The sequence below is a fragment of the Borostomias antarcticus genome, assembly GCF_949987555.1.
Source record: "Borostomias antarcticus genome assembly, chromosome: 16".
In the NCBI taxonomy this organism is placed as follows: Eukaryota; Metazoa; Chordata; class Actinopteri; order Stomiiformes; family Stomiidae; genus Borostomias; species Borostomias antarcticus.
In genome coordinates this window covers 8,491,985-8,516,013 of record NC_140249.1, presented here as the reverse complement: position 1 = coordinate 8,516,013, position 24,029 = coordinate 8,491,985, and the positions used below count along the sequence as shown (strand labels likewise).

At 45.5% G+C, this 24,029-nt stretch overlaps 4 protein-coding genes across 5 annotated transcripts in view; 2 read left to right on the top strand and 2 right to left on the bottom strand.

Annotated features, from left to right (window-relative positions):
* Positions 1-1,220: 1,220 nt before the first annotated feature.
* On the top strand, positions 1,221-3,781 carry LOC311319532 (F-box only protein 39-like; the record flags this gene model as incomplete). Its single annotated transcript, XM_084451090.1, has 4 exons — positions 1,221-1,930; positions 2,145-2,511; positions 3,111-3,287; positions 3,653-3,781. The coding sequence occupies 4 exons, from the start codon at positions 1,221-1,223 to the stop codon at positions 3,779-3,781; spliced, it is 1,383 nt and encodes a 460-aa protein (XP_084307216.1).
* Positions 3,782-5,249: 1,468 nt separating this feature from the next.
* On the top strand, positions 5,250-7,857 carry mtres1 (mitochondrial transcription rescue factor 1). The gene is made up of 4 exons (XM_084450882.1): positions 5,250-5,317; positions 5,758-6,206; positions 6,330-6,402; positions 6,588-7,857. The coding sequence occupies exons 2-4, from the start codon at positions 5,776-5,778 to the stop codon at positions 6,768-6,770; spliced, it is 687 nt and encodes a 228-aa protein (XP_084307008.1). The 5' UTR covers positions 5,250-5,317; positions 5,758-5,775; the 3' UTR covers positions 6,771-7,857.
* A 2,434-nt stretch (positions 7,858-10,291) lies between these two features.
* bend3 (BEN domain containing 3) lies at positions 10,292-16,861 on the bottom strand (the record flags this gene model as incomplete). The annotated part of the gene is made up of 4 exons (XM_084451089.1): positions 10,292-12,996; positions 13,208-13,401; positions 13,660-13,714; positions 16,826-16,861. The coding sequence occupies 4 exons, from the start codon at positions 16,859-16,861 to the stop codon at positions 10,690-10,692; spliced, it is 2,592 nt and encodes an 863-aa protein (XP_084307215.1). The 3' UTR covers positions 10,292-10,689.
* Positions 16,862-20,454: 3,593 nt separating this feature from the next.
* The window catches only part of pdss2 (prenyl (decaprenyl) diphosphate synthase, subunit 2), a 45,330-nt gene continuing 41,755 nt past the window's right edge, over positions 20,455-24,029 (bottom strand). For both annotated transcript variants that reach the window (XM_084450858.1, XM_084450857.1), the window contains exon 8: positions 20,455-20,848. In XM_084450858.1, coding sequence (XP_084306984.1) covers positions 20,693-20,848 — 156 coding nt within the window. In that variant the 3' untranslated portion in view covers positions 20,455-20,692. The remainder of the gene's footprint in view (positions 20,849-24,029) is intronic.

The following is a 24,029-nucleotide window of genomic DNA, read 5'->3' as shown; positions in this document are numbered from 1 at the left end:
GGAGTACTTGCCACAGTTCATTTTTTCCCATTGCCTAGTACAATTTTGCTTTGTCCATGTCCACAAAAAATCAACTATACTTTGTGTCTCTTTTGGTGCTTGTTCTCCATGTTTGGATTCTCATAGGTTAGTATTGGTTAGTATTTTTTAGATTGCTATTCTTGCACGTTGCCTTCAGCTCTAGATTATGCTAGTCACTTGTTTTAGAAAGAAAATACACTTGTGAGTTCTGGCAAGTATTGGCTTTTCCTACGTTATATGCAATTATTGTAAGTGGCTTTGGATAAAGGCGTCAGCTAAATGACTAATGTAATGTATCAAGGTTAGGTGCATTATGGGTACAATTATTATTAGTTATTATTTCACAATATAGATCAGATGACTCTTGGGTACTGTAGTTCGATCATGTTGGATAGATTATAAATGGAGTCTTGCTAGGTAATATACAGCAGGCCTACGTGACCGTGCTGAGAGTAGTCATGCCCAGGCTGGGACCCTGTGGGGAGCAATAGGCAGTGGTGCTTCCAATATCATTGCCAGAGGTTTATGTTTTTGGTCGCATGCGTGCGTGTGTGCGTTAGATTACACAAAAACGACATGACCAATTTTCATGAAATTCAGTGGAGGGGTGTAGCATGGGCCAACTTAGAACCCATACAATTCTGGAGTGGATTCGAATCACGGGGTGGGTCCACGCCATTCACCACCATTCGTTTTTGGATTAGGATTACACAAAAACTACTAGACCGCTTTCATGAAACTCAGTGGAGGGGTGTAGCATGGGACATTTAGAATCCATTACAATTCGGCGCACCCAGAGCCACGAAATGCATGGGCAGAGGTCTGTGCTCTCTGAGCACTTCTAGTTTTTAAAAAAATAAAAAAAATAATAGTAATGATAACTTCATTTGTATAGCACTTTGAAACAGGCTTATAATGTGCTTAACAGACCTCCCCTATTATGATGTCATACAGGGTTCCCCGTTTGACATAATGACACCATAGAACATGTGTGAAGGATCTAGAAGCTTGGTTGTGGTGTGAGGTCATAATCCAGTGATGATAAGCAGTAAGCCACACTGATGGAAATCCAGACCACACCATGTGTCCCCTTCTTTGAAACTTCAGGCCAGAGCTAAGCAGGCAAACTCACAGACTACAGAAAACATTTTGATATTGTTTGTTAGTTAGTTTGCCGTTTGGCACTACTTTGGTACTGAATGGATCGTCCTGAGGAACAACTCTCAGGTGAGGAAAATGGAGAGGAGGAGGAGGAAGACATAGAGGAGGAGCCTCCATGTGACTGGACGCACCTCCCGGACTTGTGTTTGCGTCAGGTGTTCTGGTGGCTCGGGGACCGCGAGCGCGTCCGAGCTGCGCTGGTCTGCTGCCACTGGCGCCGCGTGATGCACTCGCCCTCCCTCTGGAGGTCCCGCGCCTTCATCTTCTCTGGGCGCATCAGCCGGGCGCGGCGCTCCGAGCAGGAGGCGGCCGTGTCCTACGTCCAGGTCTATGGCAGACACCTGGAGGACCTGGAGGTCCGCTTCTCCCTCGCGCTCAACTCCCTGGTGTCGCGCCGAGTCCAGCAGACCATGAGGACCTTTCTGGCCACGCTGCGCAAGACCAGAGGCCGCTTGCGCTCGCTGACCCTCAACCACATGGAGATGGGCCGCCCCACCTGGTGCCGGAGCGTGAGAAGCGCCATGGTCCACAGCCTGAGCCTCTACCTGAGGAGAGAGGGCTCACACCTGCGCTACCTGAGCTTGAAGGCAGCCCGGCTCAGCCTGCCACACGGCCTGGAGGTGCTGGAGGCCCTGGCCTCAGCCCAGCAGCACGTCCACCTGGGCATCAGCACCCTCAACCTGGAGGACTTCTTCTGCCAGCCTCTTGCCATCTACAGCTCCCAGGGCTTCCCCCACGTCATCAACAGGTACTGGGGTGAGCTTGGGAAAGGAGGGAGGAGGGAGGGAGGGAGGGAGGGAGGGAGGGAGGGAGGGAGGGAGGGAGGGAGGGAGGGAGGGAGGGAGGGAGAGAGGGAGGGAGAGAGGGAGTGAGAGGGACTATGGAGGGTGCGAGGGAACTCAGCTCAAACCCTTTCCCGGAAGGTTGCCCCTATCTCTTGCTGTTGTCCTCCGCTCTTCCAGGTTCAGGGGTCTGTCCAGCCTGGTCCTCAACTACAGCTGCGTGTCCGACGAGCTGCTGGCCGCGCTGGGCTCCGCCTGCCGCTCCCTCCGCCAGCTCGCCGTGCGCTGCCACGTGCACGAGCCTCACGCACAGGCCGTCGGGGGCGAGGCCTGGGCCCGGCTGGCCCGGCGCTGCCCGGAGCTGCAGGTCCACGTGTCGGTGGAGCGGATCCTGAGCGTGGAGCGGCTGAGGGGGATCCTCCCGAGGGAGGTCCCTCTGAGGGCCCTGGCTCTCAGGACGCTCGGCCACCTCAGCGAGCAGGACCGGAGGGGGGGCGCCAGGCCGGCCATCGCCACGCTGCTCCCTGGGTTCAGCCACTGTCTGCAGGTCAGAGGACAGGGTCACACATGGGGCGGCTGTAGCTCAGTTGGTAGAGCGGGTCGTTCAATGATCGAAGGGTCAGCGGTTCGAATCCCAGCTCCGACTTTCCAAATGTCGAAGTGTCCTTGAGCAAGACACTTAACCCCAAATTGCTCCCAATGAGCAGGTTAGCACCTTGCATGGCAGCTGCTGTGAATGGGTGAATGAGAGGTCATTGTAAAGCGCTTTGAGTGCCGCTAAGGTGGAAAAGCGCTATATAAGTGCAGTCCATTTACCATTTGCACATGATTATCTATGTGCTTTTATACCAGACACAGAACAACCATTTGTAGTAGATAAACCCTTTTTAGGTCTCTGAGTTGCTGTTCGGAACCCTACAGTATATTGTTCTCTCTGACCTGAAAAGGGTTCTATCAGGAACCTTTTTTTTGGTGGGTTCCTCTACTGCTTTGAACGGTTCTACTGTATATAGCACTTTTTTGAGTGTACCATCAATACACTGAAGCAGTCATCGACAGTGCAATGCAAATAAAGGTCCACAAGTAAAAAATAAAAACAAATCAACCATCCTCCTCCTGTTGGTCCCTCTCCCGTGTGTGGAGCAGAAGCTGACCCTGGACCTGCCCAGCAGCCAGGAGAGCGTGGGCGAGGAGCTTCTGGACCTGGTGATGCTCTGCCCACAGATGGTCTACCTCAAGGTCCACGCCTTCCTCCAGATCAGCTTTGTGGACCGCCTGCTGCAGACGCGCCTGGACAGGAAGTGCTGTCTCAGGACCATCAAGGTGAGGGGGGAGCAGAGCTGGGGGCAGCTGGGGCTGAGGGAGGTCATAGGTCACCTCGCCTACATTCTGGATGGATCACAGCAGAGCGAGAGCAGGGGGCTGTAGCCTGGCCTGCTCTGCTGTTCCTTCATGGTGACGGGAATGCCGTGCAGGCTGGACATGTCTGTAGGCTGAGAGGATATGTTTTGAGATGCAGTAGTTCAGCGACTAAAGCGATGAGCCACCTTCCCTGTGAACCTTCCCTGTGATATGAGGTCTTCTTTCAGCTCAACAGAATTGACAGTATTGGTAAACACAGGTAGCCCAGATTTCACACACATGGCCACACACAAACACACACACTGTACCTGTGTTTCTGCCCCCAGTTGCGCATCTACACCAGCAGCTACGAGACCCAGGAAGAAGAAAATCAGCTGGAGGAAGTGTACTCACGCTACAGGCAGCTCATCGTTTCGGAGCTCAACTACTTTGCCTACTCCTACCCCATGCTCTGACCTCTGGTCTGGGACATGACAGAGGTTCTGCGTGCAACAGTCGCAGGAAGCAGATCTGATGTGCATGTGCGCTCATACACACCCAGGCTCACACTGTGCACACTCACACACAGTCACACACACACACACACAGTCACACACACACACAGTCACACACACAAACACACAGTCACACACAGTCACACCGGCTTCCTGTGCAGGATCTTTTATAGCTTTAGCTTTGTTTACCCTCCTTCACTTCAACGAGAGGAGATATAATATTAAAGTTGTTACAACACCATGCTGAATAAAATAAGCACCCCAATCACCTTAAATCATCATAATGTTCTATCATATCTCTTTATTGATGGATACAATCTCTCTCTCCTGGGGAATTGCTGGTCAGAGAAGGCCGCATGCAGGGCCTTCAGGTTCCTCTCCTGGTCAGAGATGGCCCCATGCAGGGCTTTCAGGTTCCTCTCCTGGTCAGAGATGGCCCCATGCAGGGCCTTCAGGTTCCTCTCCTGGTCAGAGATGGCCCCATGCAGGGCCTTCAGGTTCCTCTCCTGGTCAGAGATGGCCCCATGCAGGGCCTTCAGGTTCCTCTCCTGGTCAGAGATGGTCCCTTGTAGGGCCTTCAGGTTCCTCTCCTGGTCAGAGATGGCCCCATGCAGGGCCTTCAGGTTCCTCGCCTGGTCAGAGATGGTCCCTTGTAGGGCCTTCAGGTTCCTCTCCTGGTCAGAGATGTCAGACACCTGCACCTGCCAGGAGAATGTTGATTGATTGATTTATTGATTGATTGATTAATTGATTGGTTGATTTATTGATTGACTTATCCAGCCTATTGTTGGCGTCCTGCTGCCTGCGCTTGGCTGCTTCTCCTCCATCAGTCTGGGCTCTCCGCTGACAGAGCGTGTGCTCTCAGCCTCCGCACTCCCACAGGGTTTAACGGGGTCCAGAGTCAGGGAGGCTGGTAGCTCGGCTGTTGGGTTGGCTCAAGCCCTCTAATTCACACATGAATAAGGAACCTAAGGAAAATAAATGGTTACTCAGTATAGGTCATTATGTCTGTGATCTAAAAAATAATAATGATAATCAACATTCCTCAATGATTCCTAATAAAGCATTAAATAGGTAGCAGCTAGCCTACTGCCACCTGCGCTTCCAAACACACCTGCAGAGAGCAGCAACAGGTCTCCCTCGACGTCTCAGTCGCAGTCAAATGAAGAAGATCACGAACTTCAGCTGCAGAACTTGGCAGTGATTTTAGCGATGGAGAACACGAGGGAATTCTGCTTCTGCAAGACTCTCTTTATATTTCTTACAGATACAATATTGGATTGTACGATATAGTTATATTTTCTTTACTTGTATAGCCTGAAGTATGTACAGCGCTGATGTTACACATTCCCGTACAGTAGGTGGCGGTAAGCACCTTACACGTTGGTTTGCGTTTCGCTATTAGATCAGAGAAGTAGAAAGCTCGGCTGTTGAAGAATGCTGCTCAACAACAACAACGTCAAAGTTGCTGAATGAATACAAATAAGTAGAGTTAAGGTAACGCTACAAAGATTTAGCTAGTTCCAGTCTTCCTAACATATTAGGTTAAGATCAATGGGTAACAAGCTGAAGGCCCTGCATGCACCGTAGCTAGCTAAAGTTAAGTGAGATAACGTTAGCTAGCTTTTGTAATTAAGCTAGCACTAGTCAAGCTAGGCTAACGTTAGCTTATTTTGTATGGTCAGGATCAAATTCATCATAGCTAACAGATTGGCATTGTACTCATGCTATTATCATTGGTATCCCAATGGCAAACTAACGTTATGTTGCAGTTTAATGAGAATAACTAACGTTAGCTGGCGAATTTAGCTAAATCTACTGGTCGTTAACTTTTTGGGGATCCCTGAATTACTTTGTCATATTATTATTATTGTTATTATTATCATTATTATTATTCCCTTCCAGGTTTTGACGACAGTGTTTCTTTCACATCGCAGGGTGGAGCACTAGCAAATATGCAGAGTTTGTCAGTCCAGGCCCTGACTCTGCGACAGTTGGGAAGACTGACATTAAGTCCCCGTCAGCTTTTAACTACTGGCCACGGACCACTCTGGACAGAATGGTGCCCCAGGACAATACACTGCCGTCAGCTGTGGGGCTCCACTGCTTTCCTCCACCATGGGACTCACAAGCTCCTTAGTGGTGTGGATCCAGCAACAAGCTGGTCGGTTCACCATGCAAGGTTCAAAAGTAGCAAGAAGAAAGGAGGCATGAGGACTACACAGCAGCAGGAGGAGGAGGAGGAGGAGGACCCAGAAGACAGTGACTACGAAGATGAACTTGAGGATGACCCTAGTCTACCTAAGGACTACAAGGACTTGGAGAAATTTGTGCAGTCTTTTCGCTATGATGTGATAATGAAAGCTGGTCTGGACATAGCGCGCAAGTAAGTGCAAGATGATTAGCTGTTGTTTTTAGCAGCCTACAGTAGATTTTATGGGAAAAACCAAATGTGCTATTTATATGTACTCTACTTATAGGGCTAGCTAACAGTTTCTTTTAATTTCAGCAAAGTGGAGGATGCATTCTACAGCAACACACTTAGGCTAAATGGACAGAAACTCATCAAGAAAAGTAAATCGGTGAGTACCTAAATTCAGCTGCTATTAAAAATTCACTTTAATACTGAGCAGGTCTGCCACAAAAAGGGAGATGGGGTGGGCTCCTACTGTCATGAGGGTTGTGGTACGTAAACTTTACATTTGTCTATCACTGAATATAATGTGCTGTGTTGCTACTGTACTTTTTATATTTTGTTTTTCATTAGGTAAAAGTGGGGGATACTTTGGACCTCATACTGTCAGACAATAAAGAGACAGACACCGTAACCCTGATGAGAGTCATCATTAAGAAAGTTCTCGGTGAATCCAAGGATGGAGACAAGTACAAAATTGCTCTGAGACGCTGGAAAAACATGGAGCTCCCAAAGCAGGACGCCTTCAAGCAGTGACTTTTCAACAGACTATTTAAAAGTCTAAAGCGCAGTTCCTCTTGCCATTAACAATGCTCCTGCTCAAGGAGTCACACATGTGAATGGCATAGTTTGCCCTCATGGTGGGTGTGATTACAAATGGCATGATCCAAAAGTTTTGTGTTTTTTTAATGAAAATGTAAGAGAAATGGTCACAGTTAGAATCTGACACAATGTAAATACTGTACGTACATACACTGTGTACTGGACATAGCCGTTTTTCATGTTCAGTTTTATAGGGGAATTCAATTTGCTTTACGGTCCAAAAGAAAACGTGTGGAGGCAAACCAAGATAGTGTGTGTTTAAAGGGCCAGTGGTCGGGAGCGCTGGGGCCGGAGAGCAGAATGCTGGAGCCCCTCCTAACCTACCTGCACTTATGGGGGTTGGACCTGTCGCTACAGCGGTGAGGCACTTTTAAAACCATTGATCAAGTCAGTGCTCTTTCTGAATCTGTTGGGTTGCGCTCTTCGAATCCACAATGACCAATGCAGTGGTTTTGATTCGCCTTATCAAAAACCTACATGGCCTTCTCAAGTGTTACAGATCAAAGAGATGACCCTGTCCAGAAGAAAATGTTTTTCTTAATGCATCATGTTATTGATGATTGACTATTTCAAGGGAGACTGAATATCAGAGAGTATTGTGCAGCTAAGCATTGTTCTATAGACTATTGTTGTACACATCTTGTGGAAAAAAACGTGTTTCATAAAGATTTGAACAGAACAGTACAGTAGTAAAGCGATCTATTTGAGTCTTTATCACCACACCCTAAATGCAGAGTAGGATCTTCCAAGCCCTATATAGCATTCCGTTCATTCTCTGTTAAGGATCTGGATGTTGCTTATAATCATGATTTAATTTAATGTTTAAGGTATTTTAATGTGAACTAAGCCTAATTTCTTGGGGTTTAATACATTATATGAAAGTCACATGACATTTTAGTTACTTGAATGTACAGAAATCTCTTTACGTGACAAATATCTGAAATTTAAGCCACTAGCCTAGTTTAATTTATCGGGCCAAGGCCAAAATTTGAAGATGTCCATTTGGGAATTAACACTACCAATAAAATAATTTTGACACCAAAACCAACTCTCTCAAAAATAATCCTCTACTCCTTGAAAATGAATTTAACTAACATCCAAAATGGTGTTTTCTGGCTAGCAGTATTCTGCCATTTGTGTGCCCACACGAGTCATGTTGTCTGCTAATACTAGTGTATAAAGACTTTAAATTCATTTGGAAAAATCTTTTATGATTCAGTCTCGGTGGCAGGCTTCGTGAACCTTGTGAAGTCGTCACTGATTGGCTGGCCCAAGCCTGTATGCAGTCCCTTGCAGAACTCCCTGAGCCGAGTGTTGGTAGCATCTCTATGGTCCTGGCGTAGAAGGGCTCCACCAAGTGCACACCCAGGCAGGCAAACACCACAAGGACCACTGAGGTAGAGGAGCTCCATCAGTGCAGGCTAGGTGGGTGTTGATGAGAGGATTCTGGCTTGGGAACTCTACCAGATGGTCCTAGTTGCAACCAAGTTCAAGGCTTTTATTGTCATGTGTATTTATAAAATACAATGAAATGCACTGTGCCCGGCACTCTGACATCAAGACATGACTTAAGACATAAGACAGTAAGACATTACAACAATATGACAGGAGACGTTTACAAAATGAGACATTAAGACACTATAGACACTACGAAATACGACAATAAGACATTAAGATTTTACAAAGAGACATTAAAGTGCATAGAGCAAAAGTAGGAGCATCAGTGATTCATCAGCCTAACTGCCTGTGGAAAAAAACTGTTACTGAGACGGGTGGTACGTGACTTGATGCTCCGGTAACGTTTTTTGGATGGAAGGAGAGGGAACAGTGCATGGGCAGGACTGCTGCTGCCCTGGAGAGGCACCCACACCTACACTCTCTGCAGGCCAACAGCACACTGAGGAAGAGGAGGAATTGCTTGTAGCGGTTCCAGGGTTTGAGAGTCTTCACGAGCCACCAGTTTTGAGGCACATGTCCAGTGCTTGTCCAACCACACTGGCCTTCCTGCTGTCGACCTCCATATCCACCATGAAACCCCTCAGCACTTCCACTCTGTCTTCTCCTCCCCCTCTACCAGCCGCATGGCCTTATTCATGCCCCTGCTGAGGCCCAGCGCAGTGTGGGTGCAGCCGAGGAGCTGCCCTGATGGGGTTTCCAGGCTGGAGGCTCCATCTGTGCCAGTGGCACTGAAACTACCTGGTGCCCTGGACCATCGGTCACTTGTGTCTACAAGCTACACGTCCTCCCACTGTAGAGCGCAGGGGGGGGAGGGGGGGCATGGATTGAAAAATAATTATGTGTTTTAAGGGCCTTTTGTACTCTCTCACACTGCATGCCATGGCAGGGAGGGCTCAATTTAATCCTCAAGCTGTATAATGCAGTTTGTTTGATTTTGTGTGTGCGGGTGGGGGGTTATTGTCCTGCTACGTGCCCACTTCCAATACAAAATATCTCCCAAATGACCCAATGCATCATCACTGAAATGGACATAATCATATTCCCAAATGTAGATTATCATCTCTATCACCACCTCCCTGGTGGCCAGGCTGGTTTGAGCCTGATTAGGCTGATACTACTGAACTAGAACTGTCTATTTGTTCTGGGTATTAAGGATAACATTGCTACAGTAGTATACTATCTATGTGTGTTGATGCCAAAGTCTAAGATTCGTTTGGACCATAATTGGTATCTAATTCTGATTAATCCAAAGGACAAATATTTGGTGATAATTTGTCAATATGCCTCAAGGTCAAATTAAAAAGCTAGTTTCTCTACACAAAGACGGAAGTCTGGAAGTTTGAAAATTGAGTAATCAATTTGACATCTTAATGAATAACCAAGAGCTCTCATCTCATTGCATCAGTTGCACTAGCATCCCTCTTGCCTGTACCTACCTCCTGTGCTCCGTTGAAGGCCTGGTGGAACCATGCGCGGTGGAACGCTGGATGGAGAACCGCAGTCACGGCCTAGTAAGCCGTCTGCATGGTTCTAACTCGTAAAGCTTCGTAAAATCTGAATAGAGGAAGCCACAGACATCTTTGCTGTCCAATCAAGGGGTTTTCAGCAGGAAAACCTTTTTAAACACTTGCTGTGATACCTGTAAATCACATTCAATTATTTTGGCGATTGAAATGAAAATATTTTGATTTTAACCATTGTGCTACATACTGGGGCACCATTTATCATAGAGATTATATTGTTGTATTAAAAATATAATATTAATGTCCAATTGAGCTAAAGCAGGCACTATTTTAGCTACATCAGTGCTCTATGGAGCTACGCCATTTACCCCATCTGAAACACAGGGTAGCATTGTAAAAGAAAAAGAAAAAAGATAGTTATGTAATTTTATTACAAATAGATTAACATGATCTGTTGCCATGGTTTCATACAGTATTATAGTACAAACTTCTATAAGAAGGTATAACATAAATTGTTGTTAAAAACAGTGGTGGCACTTTGCTACAACATGTTTGCGATGGACCAAAATATCACAGGTTTGTGACCAATTCTTTATCCATCTAGTGACAACTATGAAATTACAAATTTTTACATTATTATTGTTTTTAAGGCTACAGCTCATCAACACGGTGAGATAGATTAGCTAATGACAGTATTGTTTGGGCATACAAATAGAAGCTAGTCCTAACTACACTATCTCTGTCGTCCGAAATTACAAACACATCCAATAAGAACAGGATACTGATGGAGATCCATGAAGTTGAAACAAGATGACCTCATCCTACATAGGACAGTGTGTTAAGGTTCCACTATGTTACTCAGCTTATACTTGTGCAAAGTTTATTTAAAAAATAAAAAAAGTGAAGTGTTGCTTCTCAGCACAGCGTTGTGACTAGGAGAGCGTACTTGATCTCTTGGCCTTCTTCAATATGTCACACTTTTTCCGGTTAGGGCGCCGGCAGCGCTCATCAATGCTTGGCACACACTCGTAGTGCCAGACCTCCTCCATCTTGTCCACCGGGTAGACGGCCTCCACGTAGTGCCGGATGAGCCGCAGACGCACGGGGTCCAGCTGCTTCTTGTTGCATGCACCTGAGTGGTTGTACTGAAGCCGCAGGTTCTCCTGCGTGAACAGCTCAGGGAACAGCCGCACCAGCAGGCGAGCAGCAAAGTTCCCCACAGAGAGACTCTGCTGGACTATCTCCCGCACCTCTGCGTCAGAGAGCAGGTAGAGCGAAGGCACAGGGAAGTCTGGTAGAGACACAGACAGCTCCTCCAGGGGAATCTTGCAGAAGTCTTTGCTACTTTTCTCGGGGGGAAGTGGGGGGATATCGCAGTCCTCCTTCTGAAAGGTCTCTGTATTGAGCTGGTTCTCCTGGCAGGCGGTCAGGAAGTCTCCGGGCTCTTGTTCTGACTCTGGCGCGTAGACCTTGCGCTGCTGCTGGTACGACCTCCTCTGCTCCGTGTCCCGCCGCCTGCATCGCTCGTCCAGTTTACCCACAAACTCCAGAGTCCACACCCTGTCGTTTCTGGCCCGGGGATACAGCAGCTGGACGTAGTGGCGAATCAGGTTGACCCGAACAGGATCCAGCTGCTTCTTTCCCAGAGACCCGCTGCAGTTGTAATGCTTCCGTGCGTTCTCGTAGGTAAAGAGCTCGGGAAACATCAATACTAACAGGCGAGAGGCAAAGTTCCCGATGGACAAGCTACAGTCGTAATTGTTCCTCAGCTGCTCCTTTGACAGAAGGTACTCCTTAGGGACGCTGAAATCTGGTAGAGGTATCTCCAGTTGGTTAAAGTCCATTGGGGTGAGCAAGGACTTTTTCGACCTACGAATTGGCCTCTCAAAATCACATAGGTCACCGATCTTTATGATGGAGACGTCGTCGGGAAGGCTTGTGGAGTCGTAGCTCTCATCATTTAAATTCTCAGGTTCGCTCCCGTTGCCATTACTGTGAGGGCCCTCTAGCGCATCGTCCATACGCTGGACACACACCTGCAGCCAGGTGTCCTCGGGGACGTCAGGGAAGTTGGCCTCCATATATTTACGAATGATCTCTATTCTGTCAGAATCCAGAATCAGTTGTCCCACACTACTATACCCGCTCGGACCCTCTGGCATTTTCCCCTCCTCAAAAACCTCAGGGAAGAGACGGTTGGCAAGAAATATAACCAGGTCCTCGGGTGAGGAGAACTCATCCAGGTCCTCCCTGGTGTGAGCGTCGAGCGCCATGTTGTTGTGGTGTCCATTCGAGTCTAGAGACAGGTGTTCCTCTTGACCATCCTCGTTAATGAAATGGCAAGTCTGGTTAAGCTCAGCCTTTATATCAAGGCCTGTGATTGTCTGTTTCCTGCATTGCTGTCCACTCTCCATATCCTTCTGAGCCCAGAAGCTGTTCAAAAAGTCATTGATCTGTAAAAGGCATTCATCCTGCCAGACATTGTTATTCTTAACCAGAGGGAAACAGACCTCCACGTAGTTGCGTATCAGCTGCAGATGGAGAGAGTCTAGCGTTCTCTTGCTGGCTATGCAGCTGTGGGTGCATTCCTTGGATTTAAACAGCTCTGGGAAAAGGTGAACCAGCAGTCGGCACCCCAGCTCGCCAGCGCTGGAGGTCTGCTCCATCAGCTGACTCAGCTCCTCGCTCGTCAGCAGGTACTCAGGTGGGGGCTGGAACTCGGTCACCATCTCCGAGGGCTTGATCTGCTTCTTGATGCGAGTGACCTCCAGGGAGAGCAGATCCACCTTGCTGTGCAGCTGGGTCATACTTGAGTTGAGAGTATTGAGGATAAAAAACATCTTCTCAATCAAGGGGTAAAGGTTGGAGTCTGTTGGGGACGTGGCCCCCGTGGTCCCGGTAGCGGAGGGGAGGGGCTCACAGCGGCTGTGCTCCCCTGCGGCCCCCAGCTTGGGGGATAGGAGGCTGCTGTAGCTCAGCCGTGCCGTGCCCTCATGGGGGGGTTGCTGGTCCAGGCTCCATGCCACCCTCTTCTCGGTGATCCTGTGGGAGATGCTGTAGAGAGGCTTCCTGAACGAGACTCTGGTCTCTCCAGCGGTGGTAAGGCAGAGGGGCTGAGGTCTGGAGGTGGTCTCTCCAGCGGTGGGAAGGCAGAGGGGCTGAGGTCTGGAGGTGGTCTCTCCAGCGGTGGGAAGGCAGAGGGGCTGAGGTCTGGAGGTGGTCTCAGGCAACTGATGCCCCTGGAACAAGAACAACATTCACTAATTACCTAAAAGACAGGCCTGAACAAATGAATAAAGAACAATAAAGTCTTGAAAAGGCATGCTAAGAAAAATGTATCTTCACCATATATTAAGTAATGGTGAGTAAATGGATATCTACAGCACACCATTTTGTTGTGTGACAGGTGTAACTTCTGTCATGCACGATTCATTCTCCAGGTGAATTTACCTCATCAGAAACCCTCACTCTCTTGCAGCTGGTAGCCTGGTCCACTTCAGCATTCATGCCATCAGAGCCCATCTCTGCACAGGCACGTTTACTGGTCTCACTGGCTGCCAGAGAGCATCCTCCTGACCCTTCAACCGTCTCACAAACAGCGCAGTCCTCTGTCTCCTTCTTAATATATTGAATGGGTTTTCTCTCTAAACACAAAACAAGGAATTGTATTACTTTACAGTACATATTTACACTTTCAGTGTATGTCTTTTGAGAGCCAACTCCCTAATAGTTCAATTGAAGCCAGTATCAGAGTGTATATAGCCTTAATATCCAATGTATGAGTAGCTAATTTCCTATACTGCAAAACAAATGTAGTGCAATTATTAACAAACAAGTTCAGTGGTAAAGCTAGAAACTTCCACTTTGACAGCGTTTGGGCTACATCATTATTAAACTCTTACCCCTGTCAAGCATCTCTCCGTCTGGGGTTTCCCCATGTTCGGAGAAACTCATATCCTAGAGTACAAGTGGAAACACATTTCAAAGTCACTGACCTTCAATAAAGTTATCACCCTAAATTATCGCCCTACTGTGTAGGCCTGCAGTTAATACTGTAAACATGCCTCTAAAAACACACAACAACTAGACATACAGTCTTTTTCTTTCAATCATGCTTATGCATGCAACTTGCTTGTTAAATATAATCCAAGTAAAAATGGAATCACATTTCAAACTCACTAACCTTCAATAAAGTTATCGTCATAAATGCTTGTCCAAGTCTAGTTTAGGCCTACAGTAAGCTTTGGGCAGCTAGACTGCTTGGACAGGACATGTGGGCTTCATTTACTTTTTAACTCTTTCACACCCTAGACATGTTTGCACAATTTAGGCATGCTAGGAACACACCTGCTGTTAAATGCACTGTTTATTTGCACTCTTGTATATTTGAATTTCTGTATTTTTGGGTCAACATACATTTTAGGCAATCCCTAAAATTAAGTTAATTTACTCCCACGACGAATAAAATAAAGACTGATGCCAGTTTCAACCTGCAGTGGTATATGCTGCTTGTTGCCATCTACTCCTCTAAAACTATGGACTGTGGATAATATCTGTTTTAAAACAAGATGTGCTATTTTTAATTGTGAGCTGACTGATGCAAAGTTTGAATATCTTCATGAAAGAGGACATGATCTGCACCTAATAGATATTATGACTTGAGTTGTGATTCACTACATCCACTTCCTCATTCCTCCACTAGAAGCCCACTAAACCAAAACACGGGAAGAAAACACAGCTGTGTCACTTTTTCACTTTAATCAAGCGCTCAGCCCTTTCAGACAACTGATAAACGCTACTGATAGGATGCAGCATATCAACCCAGACGCTTGCCTGGCTAGTGTTTGCTCTTATGGCTAGGAAGTTAGCTAGCCGTTTTGTTTGTGGATTTTTTTTTATGACGCGGCAATGTAGCCTGCTGTGGTGGAGACGAGTTTTCTCCCACTCTCGGTGGAATTGCGTGAAACAAGATTGATTCGTCGGTGCGAGCTCACCTTTAAGATTTCATGCAGTCCTTTGGGATAACGAGGGCGTGGAGAACATATCTGCAGAACATATGCTAGGGGTTTTGGCTAGCTAGCAACACGGATAGATGTTGTTCGTGTTGGTGTTCCTTTATTTTTTCTGTCCTGTGCCCTCTCGCGTGACGTGACGGTGCGCGCGCCTGCTGTGTCATTTCCGCACAGCTGTGCGTGGATGTGTCTGCTGTGTCTGCTGTGTCTTCTGTGTCTTCTGTCTTCTTGAAGCTGTTAGCCTACATATGAGGCGAAATATGGCTCGTCAGTCCCAAATTATTTTTTAATACAAAACATACAAGACAGTCGAGTGGTATTATTCGGGTATCGAGAGCAGTCATTTGTGTGGAAAGTCTGTTTAACGTGGGAACAATGTTGTGCGTCCCATTCAACAAGTAAGTTGAACGCGTGGGGGAGACTTTCTCAAAACATAGGGAAGAAATAAAACAATTAAAATAGGCCTATAGGGCTACAGTAGCCTACACATATTAGTTGACCCTAATTACTGAATAAACTGAATTTGACAAAATGCCTATGCGACAGTTATGATTTTGAAAACTACTAAGGGTGCTGGTACGTTGAGCGCATTTTACCCATGTTTACCGAAGTTGAGTTATATCTTTGTAAATCTTTCAGACAAGAAAAGGTTTGCTCACTAAACCTGTCTTTTCACTACTGAATGACACTCCTGCATTGTTTTATTCGTAGGTCTACTGGTGGTAAACATTGAATTATAGGTTACACAACTAGCCCATAGGTTACAAAAAAATGTTTCATTTAATTCCATCACGTTGTTCGTTCCTTCATAATCAATGGTATTTATAGCAGTCAATTAACAATTTACTTAAAGGAGTAGTAAAGGGAAAATCCATGTTTAGCCCTGTTTTAAGGTTACTTATGATCATATACAATGGTTCAGATCAAAACGTTGACAAAACTAACACTTTTATTAAGAAAGTCTGATAATTGCTCTACCACCATTGTGGTCATACAATGGATGTGGGTGGGCACCTTGAATAATCTTTCAAAAACATGTTAAACTCTCGATTTCAAAGACAAGAAGCTCACCGAGGGGGTAATTGGTGTTCCTGTAGGGTTTTATTGATCAATTTAAGAAATCCATTGACTTGTATTGACGCGACCGTTGTAGATGTGTAGATCAATCCGCAGAGGGGATTCAGGAAGCGGAACTACTTACGGTAGCTATTGTTATTGTTTATGTTGCTAGGCTACCTAGTTTGCGGAAGTTTACACACGTTTGTGCTGCGACTAAATAGTTATATGCTAAATATTTTAAAAAGCCTTTCCAGATGAACTAGAATCCTACTTTATGGCGAATTATATATCAGAACGCCAACTAACACTTTGGTGAGCTTCTTGTCTTTGAAATTGAGAGTTTATGTTTTTGAATGATTTTTCACGGTGCCCACCCACATCCATTGTATGACCAAAACGGTGGTAGAGCAATTATCAGACAAATTATCAAAAGTGCATTCATTTTCCCTTTACTACTCCTTTAAATAAAAAGCCTAATAGTTATTCCCTAGTCAGTGGTACTGCAGGAGTGGAGGAACGGAGAAGAAATGAGAGCAAAAAAGTGTGGTTTAAGCCGCCACCTTGTGGATATACATGGAATTTCATGGAAAGGACATTGGCACTTGTGACCATAGACATTTTATAGGTAGACGCCCCACTGACTGTTGGATCCTACGTGAACGTGGAGATAAAAACTATATTTTTTCATGCTAGTAGGCTATAATATTATCTTATCCCTATCTTTATACAGCATAGAAACGGTAGCCTAGTTATTGTGTAATTTGTAACTTGTAAATTAATCATTTGTCAATTGAGTATTGGAGTAGGCCTATTTGTATTGAGGATAATCTTGGAGCCGGCAGCAACATTTCACTGTACACGTGCATTACATGTGACAAAGAAATCTCTGGAATCTTGAGAGAATTTCCAGTCGCATATCCTATAGGATAGCCTTAACGTGATCGACGGCCGAACCATTTCAAACTGGACCGGAACTATCAGGACTGTCCCCATTCACCATGGCGTTGGTGATCATGCCGGTCTCTTTTCCCATGACCTGGAGTTCCAGGAAACCAAAGTGCCCAGAGTCAAGAGTGCGAACCTGGAAGCCTTCCAGACCATGGAGAGCTGGCAGTGGAGCCGCCTCTACATGACTGTTCCTGTTCTGCCCCCGTGTGGAGGGAAGAGGAAGTGCCGCTAGCGGCCTACAGAACCCCAGTCCTCAGCGCGGTCCAGGCAGACAGCCCTATAGGAGAGGAGAGGGAGTCTGCGCCATCCAGGAAGAGAGGCAGAGAGAATTATCCCGACCACACCTTCCAGATCAAACCAAACTCTTGACAAATCAAGTTTAACTTGTTAGACATGGTCTGAAAATGACCTGGTTTTAGAAACCACATGATACTTCATTATAAGCAGAAATAGAATCAAAATACGGATACAAGCGGCCGAAATGAGTTTTCTCCGGAGGGTGGCTGGGGTCTCCCTGAGAGATCGGGTGAGAAGTTCAGTCGTCCGGGAGAGACTCGGAGTAGAGCCGCTGCTCCTTTGCGTCGAAAGGAGCCAGTTGAGGTGGTTCGGGCATCTAGTGAGGATGCCTCCTGGGCGCCTCCATAGTGAGGTGTTCCAGGCGTGTCCGGCTGGGAGGAGGCCGCGGGGTAGACCCAGGACTAGGGGTAGACCCAGGACTAGGTGGCGGGACTACATCTCCGCACTGGCCTGTGAGCGGCTAAAGATTCCCCAGGCAGAGCTGGTTGATGCTGCTAGGGAAAGGGATGTCTGGGGCCCCCTGCTGGAGCTGCTGCCTCCGCGACCCGACCCCGGATAAGCGGATGAAGATGGATGGATGGAATCAAAACAACATTCAAATAGCTTAATTACAGGCATCTGTGCATATGGATTTTGTAACCTGTAAATTTTACCATAGTGGGACAATATGTAGCCTAGGCTACGACAATAAATTAGACAATATGTGCACTTCATGCATGGACTATCGCTCATGAATCTGCATTATAGGCTATTGAAAGCAATTACTTTCTAAAACCACTTATAGGCGTCAACATTGACCGATCAGATGATTTCAGCACCATGGACAAGGTCCTGGGTTTATCTCCCATCGTTTGGTTCTGGTAACCAGCCACGACGGATTTGATCTTAAAATTGAATCTTAAAATGTATCTTAAATGTTTATCTTAAATGTATAATGCCATAATATGATATTATCTACAGTATAGCGTTATCATCGTGAATGAAAGTATCCAGATTGTGTTATTTGTATTAGACAAGCTTAGCCACTATGACACGGATCCCTCAGAAAATAAAACCTTCTCATTGAATGAAAACATTGGATCACCTGGTGCTTGGAAAACATTCAAGTAAGCATTCATGTTCAGTGTCACCAACCACAAAAGTGTCAATATGGGGATGTTATAACAAGACAATGTACGGTTCCTCTGATGGTGCCGAAGTCAATTATTTGGGTAATGAGCTGTCTCGACGGCAGTCTGATCTGTCAGCCAATGAAGCGCGAGGCCTGTGCGGAGGAATCCGTGCCCAGGGTCACTGGAGCGGGCGCTCGCGATGAGAGGCTGCGATTCAGCACTTAGCACTGAGCTGAGCTCGTTAAAGTGTCATTTTTGGGCAATATGCTCGTGTCTGTCGAAAAGGGAAGAGCATTTTGTTCCTATTGGAGTGAATCATTTCATCCATCAGACAGCAATGTGATGACATTAACAGGTGTTCACCGATAGGTCATTAATAATGAGACTAATTGAGTCTTAACATCATTTAACAAAATTGTTGATTTCTTTTTACACATCAGAATCTGCAATTATCCACAAGCAGATAATTAAGACATGGTTTCCATTCAGAAGAGTGTTCAATCTGGCACTCACATGTAGAGATGTGTCTGCTAGGAAAATGTAGAGATGTGTCTGCTAGTAAAACAAGCCCACTACACCTCCTTAAACATGGTACACGCTATAGAAATAAAGCTTTGATTGATTGATTGATGGTGGGAATCACCACTGGGCAACCAAGGTTTCACGTCCCACGTATCCGTGTTTCCATTCTGTTGTAGCCCGGGTCCAGACGTGTAGGCTACCGAGTTGACGATTCTGTCTGATATCAGGTTAATTCTGTCTCCGTTCTGTCAACAGTTCTTTTCACCTAGTAAAACAAGAACATGGACTGCCCACTTTACTTGAAAATCGGCATTGCTTCCATGATTATGCATCTATCCATCCGTTATTTGTTGCTATAAATCTAATGAAGGAATATCTCTATCTGTGTAGCTCCTTTTGGATAATTTTGAATTGAAATATCCAATCAAGCATTTATTTTTCTCTCTGTTATGTGCACTTTTGAATACAGTACCATCATCACAAGTGTCCATAGGAGGCAGTGACTCACAGTGTAACAGTATCTATTGTGCTGCGCTAGCTTTCTCCACAGCATACCAGCTGTAATTACACCATACTGTGTGTGTGTGTGTGTGTGTGTGTGTGTGTAGGGGGTGGGTGGGGGTTTGGCCCTTGCCCCTTTCATGATATTTATGTACACTCAGTGCTCCAACCTAGCAGCCAGGACGCAAACAGCAGCAAACCACAAAAATCCTCGCTATGAATAAAACGGAGACGGTGTTTGGTTTCAGACGTATGATAACATGATGTTGTGGCGAGACTTTGGTTGGCTGCAGACTCTTACAATGTCCGTCTGTCACTGACCTAGGCGTCTCATCCTGACCGCTGTGTTCATTATTCATTTATGTGGGGGAAGAGAGATGTAGCCTACATTAAAAATATAGTTACATGCATTTCACATTTTGATTAGAGTGTATTACAATAATGTTTAATGTTTATATTTCAACCAGGAAATCTGTCTGGGACCCACATTTTGGACTAATAAACTGGCCTTGCTTTTCCATCTGCAGGCCCCCACTATGTGCAGGTGAAAAACTCATGACTTCAGACTCCACAGCTCAACTGGCAGATTTGCTGTATTAATACACCTGCTTCTTCCACAACTTATTCTCTACACTGCCTTAATCTTCCAAGAAAAACCTGACTGCATTAAAAAAAGCTAACATGTTTCCCCTGTTTGCTGTATGTTTGGTCCCTTCAATTCTGCTCTGGTTCACTCATGACAAGGATAAATATTTAATCAATGGCCAGAGGCTTGCCCTCATATTCCGCCCACATTGATTCTAACTCTAAATATTCTCTTCCTCTCCCGGGCTCTTCATGCCCTTCAGGTGTGTGTGACAGACGGACGCTACTACGGGTGGCGGTGTCCGCCTCCCTCCTCCACCCCGTTTCACACCTGGCTGTCCCCCCGCAGAGAGAGCGCCCCGGGAAACCACAGGCCCACCACCCTGGCGCCAGCCCGCGCGCCGCCCAATCAATACCGCTGCATTTCCTGTCCATTTGCTCAGCTCGCGCGAACGGGGCCTTCATTAATAATTACTGCTGGCATAGCTTCAAGTGTGCCCCTGGCAGGGGCCAAGGGAAGCCATTTGACCTCTCCCCTCCCAGTGCAGCTCTGCTGTTGGGCATGGGGGCAAGGAGGCAAACACAGTAAGAACAGTCTGGATAAATACATGAAAACACATTCATGGAGAAGTTTTTTAAATGGAGAATAATTAATGGTGCATTCTGCAGTTTCACTTCAAGCTGACTGGAGAACTGAGAGGGGTCCTCTCAAGTGAATTGAGATAAGACACTTTCAAGATGGAAGTTTGGGGCATTTTGGGTAAAGTTTTTGAATGAGCAACAATTGTCCATGTATCTGGCTGTTGGAGACAAAGCCCTTCGGGTCAGCGTTTGGCCACGGCGCGGGCAATGTTCTCCAGCAGGTCAGCGTTTGGCCACGGGCGATGTTCTCCAGCAGGTCAGCGTTTGGCCACGGCGCGGGCGATGTTCTCCAGGGCGGAGCGAGCCTCGGAGGACGGGAGAGCCTCGATGGCCTCCAGAGCCCTGTTACCATGGTAACGGCACAGGTCTTCTGCAGAGCTCACACCTTCCCCTGACTTGATCACAGCCCACAGCTGTCGAGAGAGGAGAGACCGCACCATCACTTCCTCATAGTCTCATGTGTGTAATAAATACATGTGTATACTTGTCTTCAGCCTGGCTGAACCTTTTATATTATACTCCATGTGTTTGAGCACAAACCAAGGATTGTTCCTGGTGGAGGATGTGCAAGCGGGAATTACAGTACAACACACAATACAATACAAGATTGTGTACTTTACAAAATGCACTTCAAGGAGGTATGCCAACAGCCATAACATTGTTGGTTCAAATCCCAGACCCAATTTCATCACTTTCAGCTGTTATGGCCTTACACAAATCCAGAGCATGACTCCAGGGGTCCAGAGATGAATGTACACACCCATCTAATATAGAGCTCTGCATACCTGCAGTCACAACACGTTGCAAAGGCAATCACCAAGAAACAATGACCTTGAATGGTCAATACACACACACTTCATGACCTTGAATGGTCAATACACGAATGGTGTTAATATCTCATTATAATCAACCAATGGATAAGATATTGTCTCCTAACTATCTCCTAACTGGTCAAAATGTTGTGGAACACAGTAACTCATGGCCTCCCCCAAGTACCTAGATGACATGGAGAATGAATGTTACAGTAAGTCATTAGCCATGTTTCCATCCACACGTTTTATGCGAATTAAGTTATATCGAATTAAAAATGCCTTATGGAAACAGTAAAATTCGATTAAAAGTCATGAAAATCGACAAAAAGTTTGTACTGTCGATCTCATCGGATTTTCTCGTTTGATAAAAGTATTTTTTGATAAATGCTTTATCCGATTTAAAGCTCTAGATGGAAACGCACGTTCACCGGCTTTATTTGCATTCATATTTTTAGCGATCCTCACACAATTCGATTGACAAGTGGATGGAAACATGGCTACTGTCTTAGAACCTCTACTGAAAATAGAAGTCGTGAAGAGGCCATGAGTGAGGAGAGCAGGTGTGAAGTGTCTACTCCTTAGTGTGGGCTGATGGCTGGAATAAAGAAACGGTGTGTGGATGGATGTCCTTCCAACAGGAATTATGATCAGACACACACCTTACATTAACAACCTAAACCATTTACAGTATTTTCAATTATCTATATGATATGGTGCTGCCAAATGAAGGAGCCACCAAAATCAAATGTGGATGTTCAGACGGGCGTGCAGACACTTGAGTGAGCCTGTCCTGCTGCTCTGGCTCGGTCAGAGCATCTTGTTGCTAAAGGCATGTTACTCTAATGAATTCTGGGAGTGCAAACCCCCCGTGGGCCTCTTAGAAAACACTGCAGGCAGAAAGCACTGCTACAATGCGCTAATGTGGGTGCACACTACATTTGGAAGGAGGGCCAAAATGCACTCTAGGAATCTCATCACCTGAAAATAAAATAAAACCGCAATGCTTAACTCTACCCACCTAGTGTACTTGGCAAGCTAAATGTACTGCTAATATATGTTTACACACATGCACATGAGAGGTGATGAACTGATAAAAAAAAAATTAAGAACTGTTCTGCCAGCATTAAAAATGAACCCTTGCAGTAGGGGTAAGTCCCTTACATAGAAGCACTTTGGTTGTGGGGGGTAATTGAGTTCCTGAAGGAAGCAATTGACGGTTATTACCTCACATCCAACCAAATCTTCCCCATCAGCCTCAGGATTTGAACAAGAAACCTTTGCAATACTGTTCAGCGTCTCTAAACTTGAGGCAGTCTGCACACCTCCACCCCATATTACTTAATGCACCTACGGAAATGGTGGAAACTGTTGCTAGGTTGCATGTCTAAAACTGGTCAGAGTTTGAAGCAAGCTAAACAACTGACACTAGAAAAACATTGGATAGTACCCACAGGACTTGCAATTTATAGCAAATGACCAGTCGACCGCAGGCAATGATATCCATATCAACGTTACCCAGCTCCTCACTGGGGGTGAACTCCTCAAAATTCCACTCTGTTTGCTCTGTACAAACACCTGCTGCGACATCATCATCATCATCATCATCATGCCTTTTCATGAAGCCCTTGATTAGTTGAATCTGGACAGGTGTGTAGCGCCGCATTATGTAATAATGATGCATTATGTACTGTAATAATGTAATACATTTTCACATCATTATGTAATAATTGTCCATTATGTAATAATGTAATACATTTTCACATCATTATGTAATAACGCCGCATTTTGTAATAATCTGCCGCATTATGTAGCCTAATAACATTCTTGAACACAATATGTAATAAACTTTAACGCATTTTGTAATAAGTTGTTACATATTGCCTCGGTTATTACAGAATGCGGTTGTTGCACTTTTTTAGAAGAAAATGTAATAATTTGGTTCATTATGTAATAAACCACCAACATTGATGTATTTATTAGAGGGAAAAAACTAACACCAGAACAACATTGATTTTAAGCATAACGGCATGAATCATAACTAGGGATTAATTTATATATAAAAAACTAGTAGGATGTTTCATTGGTCAAAATTAAATCAAATAGACTTAACTGTATTCATTATGATAGAGAATGTTCATAGAGACGGACACGAACATGGGTCTGATTTTGTTTGTCTGTCTGGCATAGACTACAGTGATAGCCTGGCGAGGCAGATAGGCCTATCTTGTTCGTTCAGTTTTAAAGAATGAATTAACACTAGAAGCGCCAAGCATGTGAAACTTACCAGCATCGCCGTGGAGTGGGTCAAATGCCCCCACAGTCTTTAGAATGGGCGCTAGATGGCGCTCGTGTGTGTGTGTGACACCAAATGCGTCTGTATTTATAGCCTATCGGTATTATCAAATAGAAAGCATATCACTGATAACACTTGAAAAATAAGAGCACATGTTGAGTTGAGCACATGATGTAGGCCTATTCACCTATTGAGCAATTTATGGATGGAGAAGGCTGGTGAAGGCTTGTGTTGCAGTTTTACCACATTAGTTATTATTTTCGGTATTTGAGCTGAAAGGTATTTTTCTTAACATGTATTATGATATATATTATACTAAATAAATATATAATATTTGGGCGGGTTTTTATCGCATTGGGGGGATTTGGAGCACTCGGGCTGGAGCACCAATCTGGCAATCCGGCTTGTTTACATCCATGTTGTGTTGTTGGTTTTATGTCTGTTTTATGAGCTGAATGAGACCCTGAACATCTCTGGTCAGAAGGAGAC